The following is a 9,571-nucleotide window of genomic DNA, read 5'->3' as shown; positions in this document are numbered from 1 at the left end:
AAAAAAAAAAAAAAAAAAAAAACTTTCAAAATTGTCATGATGGACTTTAGTAATAGTCAAGGCCATTTATTTACTGATCAGACCTGGTAGAAGCATGGCAGGGGAAAAAGTGGTAATTTTGGTCCCTGTGCTATATGACTGAAGTGTCATTTTAATTAAAACCACTGAGAATCTGGGTGCAGTGGCTCACCCCTGGAATCCCAGCACTTTGGAAGGCTGAGGTGGGTGGATCACTTGAGGTCAGGAGGTCAAGACCAGCCTAGCCAACACAGTGAAACCCCATCTCTACGAAAAATACAAAAAACTAGCTGGGTGTGGTGGCGCACGCCTGTAATCTCAGCTACTCAGGAGGCTGAGGCACGAGAATCGCCTGAACCCAGGAGGTAGAAGTTGCAGTGAGCTGAGATCATGCCACTGCACACCAGCCTGGACAACAGAGTGAGACTGCCTCAATAAAACAAAACAAATCACCCTGCCACCAAAACAAGAAAACCTACAATGCACAAAGGATGGAAATCCTTAACAATCATTTTAAAACCTTCTGTCACTTTCTCATTTATCAGCATCAAAACACTAGAATAAGTAAGATGGAAGAACAAACTATTAAAAGTTTTCTTCCTTCTGTTTTATTTTAAATACAAGTGAGAAATAGGTTTTGCTGAGAGAAGGAAGAAGACAAAAATGAAGATTATATGTTAGAAATGATACAGGAAGGGAACAGACATAATTTGAAAGTTGTTCTGCTTCTGCATTTGAGATGTTCTTCGATTCTTTTAACTTGTGAATATGTTAGCTTATATGCAAAAGGAACATGCAGAGGTGTGATTAATAACCTTGAAATGGGGGGATTATCCTCGATTAACTGGGTGGGCCCCATGTAGTCACACAGATTCTTAAAACCGGGGAACCTTTCCTGGTTGTGGTCAGATGAGATGTCACCATGAAAAAAATGGTCAGACAAATGCAATGTTGCTGGCTGTGAATATGGAAGAAGGAGCCACAAGCCAAGGAAATTCTCCCTTAGGGGCTCCGAGAAAGGAATGTAGCCCTGCTGGCACCTGGAGTTTACCTCGGTGAGACCATGTTGGATTTCTGACCTAAAGTCTATAAGATGATAAACTTTTGCTGCTTTAGGCTATTAAATTTGCAGTGATTTGCTATAGCTAGTCCAGCATAAGAAAACGAATACAAATGCTCAGACACTAAGCTACTTTCTGAGACACATAACATGTCAATGTTGGACCTAAGAAAGGTTTTGTTACCTTCACAAGGCACGCAGGGCCCTTCTCTCCTGGCAATGGAAAATTCAAATCAAAAGGAGAAGAGAAGTTCAGAGAGTTCAGCTGTTGCCCAGTAGAAGCTTCCGTTTCTAAGCGTTTTGGCTCTCCACACCATTGAAGACCACCAACGCCCCCTAAATTCAAAGGATAGCATTGCACTTAGTCATTTCTTTTTTTTTTTTTGAGGCGGAGTCACTCCGTCGCCCGGACTGGAGTGCAGTGGCCGGATCTCAGCTCACTGCAAGCTCCGCCTCCCAGGTTTACGCCATTCTCCTGCCTCAGCCTCCCGAGTAGCTGGGGCTACAGGCGCCTGCCACCTCGCCCAGCTAGTTTTGTATTTTTTAGTAGAGACGGGGTTTCACTGTGTTAGCCAGGATGGTCTCGATCTCCTGACCTCGTGATCCGCCCGTCTCGGCCTCCCAAAGTGCTGGGATTACAGGCTTGAGCCACCGCGCCCGGCCGCACTTAATCGTTTCTAAGGCCTCCTGGAGAAAAAGAACGTTCCGTAAGTGCCTTTCAAGTTTGACATATGTGATGCTTCTGAGCTTGCAAAGTTCAAGTTGTTACAGTTTTTAAGGAAACAGCACATACTAACAAAGTCTTTTGTTTGATCTGTAAGAGAACAAAGATAAATATGAAGATCTAAAAATTTTACTTTTTTCCCTTACTATAAAGGTATCAAAAAATTCCTCCCATCAAATCTCATGTATAACCAGTTTCAAAAGCTGATTTGCAATATGGTTACTTTGACATCTTTGATTTAAGAAATACATGGTCTACCGACAGCAGAACTCCTTGGTAGAACATACTTTTTCTATTAATTAAGCAGAATAAAACCATACAGCAATAAATTAATTTACCAAATACTTGCTAATATCCAGTATGTATCAGGAATCAAACCAGTTGTTGGGGATATACAAGTCATTAAAAGAATAACCCCAACTCCTGAAGTAGTTACACCTTAGGGCTGATAACATGAGAATCAAATGATAGCCTGCCATACCATGAAATACCACTCAGCAATAAAAGGGACAAACTACTGAAATATTCCCGATCCTAACTGTGGTGGTGGCCACATGAATCCACCTATGTGATAAAACTGCAAAGAACAGGCCGGGCGCGGTGGCTCACATCTGTAATCCCAGCACTTTGGGAGGCCGAGGTGGGTGGATCACGAGGTCAGGAGATCGAGACCATCCTGGCTAACACAGTGAAACCCCATCTCTACTAAAATACAAAAAATTAGCTGGGCGTGGTGGCGGGCGCCTGTTGTCCCAGCTACTCGGGAGGCTGAGGCAGGAGAATGGCGTGAACCTGGGAGGCGGAGCTTGCAGTGAGCCAAGATCGCGCCACTGCACTCCAGCCTGGGCAACAGAGCGAGACTCCATCTCAAAACAAAACAAAACACCCCACAAAACTGCAAAGAACTAAATCTTCACAAGTAAGTACATGTAAAAATGTGATTGTATCACCTGGGTGTGGTGGCTCACGCCTGTAATCCCAGCACTTCAGAAGGCTGAGACGAGAAGATTACAAGGTCAAGAGATCAAGAACATTTTGGCCAACATGGTGAAACCCCATGTCTACTAAAAATACAAAAACTAGTCAGGTGTGGTGGCGTGCGCCTATAGTCCCAGCTACTCTGGAGGCTGAGGCAGGAGAATCGCTTGAACCTGGGAGGCGGAGGTTGCAGTGAGCCGAGATTATGCTGCTGCACTCCAGCCTGAGAGACAGAGCAAAACTCCGTCTCAAAAAAAAAAAAAAGAAAAGAAAAAAATGATTGTATCAATGTCCATTTCCTGGTTATGATATTCTACTATAATTATGTAAGGTGTTACCATTGGGGGAAGTGGAGGCTAAAAGGTATACAAGATCTTTCTGTATTATTTCTTTTTTTTTTTTTTCAGACAGAGTCTCGCCCTGTCACCCAGGCTGGAGCATGGTGGCATGATCACGGCTCACTGCAACCTTCGCCTCCCGGGTTCAAGCAATTCTCCTGCCTCAGCCTCCTAAGTAGCTGGGATTACAGGCATGCACAACCGTGCCCAGCTAATTTTTGTATTTTTAGTAGAGATGGGGTTTCACCATGCTGGCCAGACTGGAAATCCTGACCTCAAGTGATGTGCCTGCTTTGGTCTCCCGAAGGGCTGGGATTATGGGTGTGAGTCACCGCGACCAGCTTCTCTGTATTATTTCTTACAACTGCATGTAAATCGATACTGTGTCAAAATAAAAAGCTTAAAAATACATATAGTCTAAAAGATTGACTAAACATCAACAAATTTTACTTTATATAAAGAACTCAAATGCTTCCTGGACTCAAATACATACTCGAATATATTACAATATATAAGTTACTATATTTATTTGAGATGGAGTCTCTGTCACTCAGGCTGGAGTGCAACGGCATGATCTCAGCTCACTGCAATCTCCACCCCTCTGGGTTCAAGTGATTCTACTATCTTAGCCTCCCGAATAGCTGGGATTACAGGCACCCGCCACCATGCCTGGCTAATTTTTGTATTTTTAACAGAGATGGGGTTTTGCCATGTTGTCCAGGCTAGATGCTAGACCATTAATTTTAATATATTCTGGGGATCGGTCCAGAAAAAGAATACTATGACATTTATATGTATTTATAGTAAAACATTCCAATTTTAAACACATTAAAATAGATCTCAGCATTAAGAAAATTTGGAAATATCAATTTATAAAGTAGAGTGATATATGGGTAAATAAAATGCATTAGTAAATCCTTGTTTACCACTAATTGTTAAATTTGCCTTGGCTGGGCATGGTGGCTCCCGCCTGTAATCCCAGCACTTTGAGAGGCCGAGGCGGGCTGGTCATGTGACATCAGGAGTTCGAGACCAGCCTGACCAACATGGAGAAACCCCTTCTCTACTAAAAATACAAAATTAGCTGGGTGTGGTGGTGCATGCCTGTAATTCCAGCTACTGAGGAGGCTGAGGCAGGAGAATCGCTTGAACCCAGGAGGTGGAGCTTGCAGTGAGCCGAGATTGTGCCATTGCAATCCAGCTGGGGCAACTAGAGTGAAACTCTGTCTCCAAAAAAAAAAAGAAAATCAATCTGCCTTCTCTACCCAATCTTGCAGATAGTAAATGACCAGACTGATTTGTTTTGCCCCCTTGTCCTTTAATCTTCCTCCCGATTAAAGGTGCTGAAGGGAAGTGAATAGCACATAAAAGGAAAAATAAAGACAAATTTAATATACCCGCCATAACAAAGAAATCCACTGCTTATAAAAGCTAAGACTGGTTGGGAGTGGTAGCTTAACGCCTGTCATGCCAGTGGCTTTGGGAGGCTGATACAGAAGGATCACTTGAGCCCAGGAGTTTGAGACCAGCCTGGGTAACACAGTGAGATCCCATCTCTACATCTCTACAAAATTTAAAAAGTTAGCTGCATGTGGTGGCATGTGCCTACAGCCCTAGCTACCAGGCAGGCTGAAGTGACAGGGGATCACTTGAGCCCAGGAGGTCAAGGCTGCAAGTAAGCCACGATTATGCCACTGCACTCCAGCCTGGGTGATGGGAGTGAAATCCTGTCTCAAAACACAAACAAACAGAAAATGAGAAAGCATGTTTTCAGATAAAAATAACTCATTTTTAGGGTAAAGTACCAGTCTTCTGTATTATTTAAGAATTAGGAAAAAAATAAATATGAAGATAGAAAAGACCTTTCCAGATAGGCACTTGTGACTCCAAAAACATACATTAGAGCAGCCACTTGTCACAAAGTGATGCCTAATTGCTCATTTGCGAAGCACAGTCTGATCAAATAGTACTGTAAAAACTCTCCACACTGTCCGTAACTCTGACAAATTGCCATCTCCTAAGTATAGAGCCATATTATGTAACAATTCAAGAGAGCAAAGTCTAGAGAAAACCTGTTGGCACACACTACCTGCTTGTCTGGCACCTGCATGTTGGTCTTTCTGTTTATTGGGCTGTAGGTCCATATCGTCATCATCTTCGTAACTCCTCTTGTGGCGACTGGGAGTGTAGGACGTTGAGGGACTGACTCGAGCTTGGTTTGCATTAACATAGGCGTTAAACGAAAAGTTAAGAAAAAGACTATCATAAACTGAGGACTATCCTAAATGTTTTGCTAATTATATGACTTAAAAAAAATTACTAGTTTGGCAATTCAGTTAAAATGGAAATGCTTTTTTTTTTTTTGAGACAGAGTCTCGCTCTGTCGCCCAGGCTGGAGTACAGTGGCCGGATCTCAGCTCACTGCAAGCCCCGCCTCCCGGGTTCCCGCCATTCTCCTGCCTCAGCCTCCCGTGTAGCTGGGACCACAGGCGCCCGCCACCTCGCCCGGCTAATTTTTTATATTTTTTAGTAGAGACGGGGTTTCACCGTGTTAGCCAGGATGGTCTCGATCTCCTGACCTCGTGATCCGCCCGTCTCGGCCTCCCAAAGTGCTGGGATTACAGGCTTGAGCCACCGCGCCCGGCCGGAATGCATTTTTAAAAGGAGGCTAGACTTCTAGTTTTGGTCATGAGAGTAACAGGTATCAACCTTATGCTGCTATCCTTGCTGTAAACAACAATGTAACTGGACAAAATATGTGAAGCAACCGTTTTCAGTCACTGGACAACAGGGAGCATAACCTTATGATCCTTGAATGAGGAGAAACACAGCAGGTAAACTCCAAATTCTCCCAGCTCTCTCCTGGAGACATTCTCCAAACTGCAACAAAGAGCAGTAGAGGCCCTGTTCTTACTGGAGAAGACAGAGCACTAGTTCAGGGCTAGTGAAGCAACTGGAATTTGCAAAGAAGTACTAGAAAGGAAGTAGTTACAGATAAAAGACCCAGAAGGTTCCATTTGGATCTCTGACAAAACACTAAACTGTGGATATACAAGTCAAGATTCGCTGAGGTCTAGCAGAGAACAGCTGCTGATTGGCAGAGAGTTAAATGGAGACTCTGGAAGTAGTATAATACTAGAATGGACCCTGCTAGTCATCCCCGGCATTTGCTTAAGACCCAGAAATAGCAGACCTCATGAATAAGGACAATCTACTGCACAAGGGCTGTTCTGCACCACTCGTAACAAATCCCAGGTGGATGCAGTGGCTAACATTGGTAAACCCAGCACTTTGGGAGGCTCAGGTAGGAGGATTGCTCAGTCCAGGAGGTTGACAGTAGCCTGGGCAACATAGTGAAAACTCATCTCTTTTTTTTTCTTTCCTTTCTCTTTGAGACAGAGTCTCGTTCTGTTGCCTAGGGTGGAGTGCAGTGGTGCAATTTCAGCTCACTGCAACCTCAGTCTTCTGGGTTCAGGTGCTCCGCCCGTCTCAAGCCACCGGAGTAGCTGGAACCACAGGTGCCCACCACCATGCCTGGCTAATTTTTGTATTTTCTGTAGAGACAGAGTTTTGCTATGTTGGCTAGGTTGGTCTCAAACTCCTGGCCTCAAGTGATCCTCCTGCCTCTGCCTCCCAAAGTGCTGGGATTATAGGCATGAGCCACTGTGCCTGGCCTGTTTTTTTTTTTTTTAATAAATAAAATACTAAAATACAAAATAAAAATTCTATATCCAATGAAAATGTTCCTCAAAAATTAAGGTGAGGCTGGGCGTGGTGGCTCACATATGGAATCCTAGTGCTTTGGGACGTTGAGGCGGGTGGATCACTTGAGCTCAGGAGTTCAAGACCAGCCTGGGCAACAAAGGGAGAGATCCTGTATCAAAAAATAAATAAATAAAATAAACAAAAATGAAGGTGAAATAAGAGACATTTTCAATTGAACAGAAACTGACAGAATTCGTTACCAACAGATCTGTAGTTAAAAAAAAAAAAAAATTGCTGGCCAGACACAGTGGCTCATGCCTGTAATCCCAGCACTTTGGGAGGCTAAGGTGGGTGGATCACCTGATGTCAGGAGATTGAGACCATCCTGGCCAACATAGTGAAACCCCATCTCTACTAAAAACACAAAAAAACTGGCATGGTGGCACACACCTGTAGCCCCAGCTACTTCAGAGGCTGAGGAAGGAGAATCACTTGAATCCGGGAAGCAGAGGTTGCAGTGAGCCGAGACTGCAACACTGCACTCCAGCCTGGCGACAGAGCAGGACTCTGTCTCAAAAAAAAAAAAAAAAAATCATAATCATAATAATATCGCTAAGGGAAGTGCTGCCAAATATAAAAGAAGAATTCTTCTTGCTTCTTAATTTATATAAAAGACAAATGACTGTTCGGAACAAAAATAGTATGTTGTGGGCTCTATAATCTAAGGATGAGTGAAATCTATGACAAAAATAGCACAAAGAATGAGAATACACAGACTGTTGCAAGGGCGAAGGATCAAAGAAGAAATCACAAGGGAAATTAGAAAATATTTTGAATTGAGTAACAGTAAAAACCTAACAAATGAAAACTTGTGGGATGCAACTAAAGCAGTGATTGGGGAGAAATTTATAGCTTTAGTTGCTAATATTAGAAAACAAGAAAAATTCGAAATCAATAATCTGAGCATCCACCTTAAAAAGCTAGAAAAAGGGCCAGGCACGGTGGCTCACACCTATAATCCCAGCACTTTGGGAGGCTGAGGCAGGTGGACCACGAGGTCAGGAGTTTAAGACCAGACTGGCCAACACGGGGAAACCCCATCTCTACTAAAAATACAAAAAACTTAGCCAGGCGGGATGGCAGGCGCCTGCAAATCCCAGCTACTTGGGAGGCTGGGGCAGAGAACTGCCTGAACCTGGGAGACAGAGGTTGCAGTGAGCCGAGATTGTGCCACTGCACTCCAGCCTGGGCGACAGAGCCAGCAAGACCCCATCTTAAAAAAAAAAGACAAACAAAAAACACACCAAAAAAAACTAGAAAAAGACCAATTAAAACCAAACCAAAAAGAAGGAAATAAAGCAGAAATGGATGGAGCAGAAAACAGAAAATTGAAGTGAAAAACAGACTAACTTTATTGGGAATGAAAGAGATCAATGCTAGATATCCCACAGACATTAAAAAGAAAATACTCTGACAAGCTTTATGTCAATAAATTCAACAAGTGGGCTTAAATGACTTCAAAACAGTCCTTGAAAGATACAATTTATCACAACTGACTCGAAATATGTTAAAAAACTGAATTAGTCACTCCTGGAATCCCAGCACTTTGGGAGGTCAAGGTGGGCGGATCACGAGGTCCAGAGATTGAGACCATCCTGGCCAACACGGTGAAACCCTGTCTCTACTAAAAACACAAAAACTGGCCAGCATGGTGGCGTGCACCTGTAGTCCCAGCCACTCAGGAGGCTGAGGCAGGACAATCACTTGAACCCAGGAGACGGAGGTTGCAGTGAGCTGAGATCACGCCACTGTACTCCAGACTGGCAGCAGAGCGAGACTCCATCTCAAAAACAAAACAAAAGAACAAACAAACAAAAAAACTGAATCAGTAGTTTAAAATGTTCTCACAAAGAAAACGCCCAGCTTAAAACTGTAAACCACCTAAATGCCCAAAAAAAAAAAAATGAAGAACTACTGATATGCACAACATGGATGACTCTCAGATGCATGATGTTAAACAGAAGATGTCAGACGCAGACTATATACTATATGAGTCCATTTAGATGTCATTCAAGAATAGGCAAAACCAGGCAATATCAAAGAATTCAGGATTGTGCTTGCAGGGGAGGGGGTAGTGACTAGAAAAAGGCAGAAAGGAATTTTTTAGGCACAAGTTCTTTACTTTGGGGTATAAATTATATGGGTGCATGCATTTATCCAAATCACTGTGCATTACCTTAAAATCTGTGCATTTCAGTGTAAGTGGGCCATGCCTTAAAAAACTACTATCGTAAATAAAAAGGAAATGTTTCTACAATCCCCTCTCAAAAGAGCCAACACGTTGTTTTCCCTTAAGAAAATTAGAATGAATTCTAATTTTAAACTATTTTTTAACTTTAAGTATTGTATTTTTTCAGTACCTTTAAATGTGCCTTAGGTGGAGTGTGGTAGCTCACGTCTATAATCCCTGCACTTTGAGAGGCTGAGGTGAGAGGATCACCTGAGCCCACGAGTTCAAGACCAGCTTGGGCAACAAAGTGAACCCTCTTTCTAAAAGAAACCAAAAAATTCACCAGGGATGGTTGCACACGCTTGTGGTCCCAGCTACTTGGGAGGCTAAGGCAGGAGGACTGCTTGAACCCAGGAGGTTAAAGCAGCAGTGAGCCATGTTTCTGCCACTGCACTCCAGCCTGGGTGACAGTAAGTCCCTATCTCAAAAAAAACAATAATGATAATTTTTAAAAGTAT

The 9,571-nt window shown here is 43.1% G+C and overlaps 1 protein-coding gene across 2 annotated transcripts in view; it reads right to left on the bottom strand.

Moving 5' to 3' along the window:
* MCMBP (minichromosome maintenance complex binding protein) overlaps positions 1 to 9,571 on the bottom strand; it is a 49,580-nt gene that overhangs the window by 23,879 nt on the left and 16,130 nt on the right. For both annotated transcript variants that reach the window (XM_017872289.1, XM_017872290.1), the window contains exons 6-7: positions 5,208 to 5,352; positions 1,263 to 1,414 (exon numbers count right to left, since the gene is read on the bottom strand). In XM_017872289.1, coding sequence (XP_017727778.1) covers positions 1,263 to 1,414; positions 5,208 to 5,352 — 297 coding nt within the window. The remainder of the gene's footprint in view (positions 1 to 1,262; positions 1,415 to 5,207; positions 5,353 to 9,571) is intronic.

The sequence above is a fragment of the Rhinopithecus bieti genome, unplaced genomic scaffold, assembly GCF_001698545.2.
Source record: "Rhinopithecus bieti isolate Rb0 unplaced genomic scaffold, ASM169854v2 scaffold_6710, whole genome shotgun sequence".
Taxonomy (NCBI): domain Eukaryota; kingdom Metazoa; phylum Chordata; class Mammalia; order Primates; family Cercopithecidae; genus Rhinopithecus; species Rhinopithecus bieti.
The sequence above is the reverse complement of the archived record's forward strand: the minus strand, read 5'-3'. Positions and strand labels throughout refer to the sequence as shown.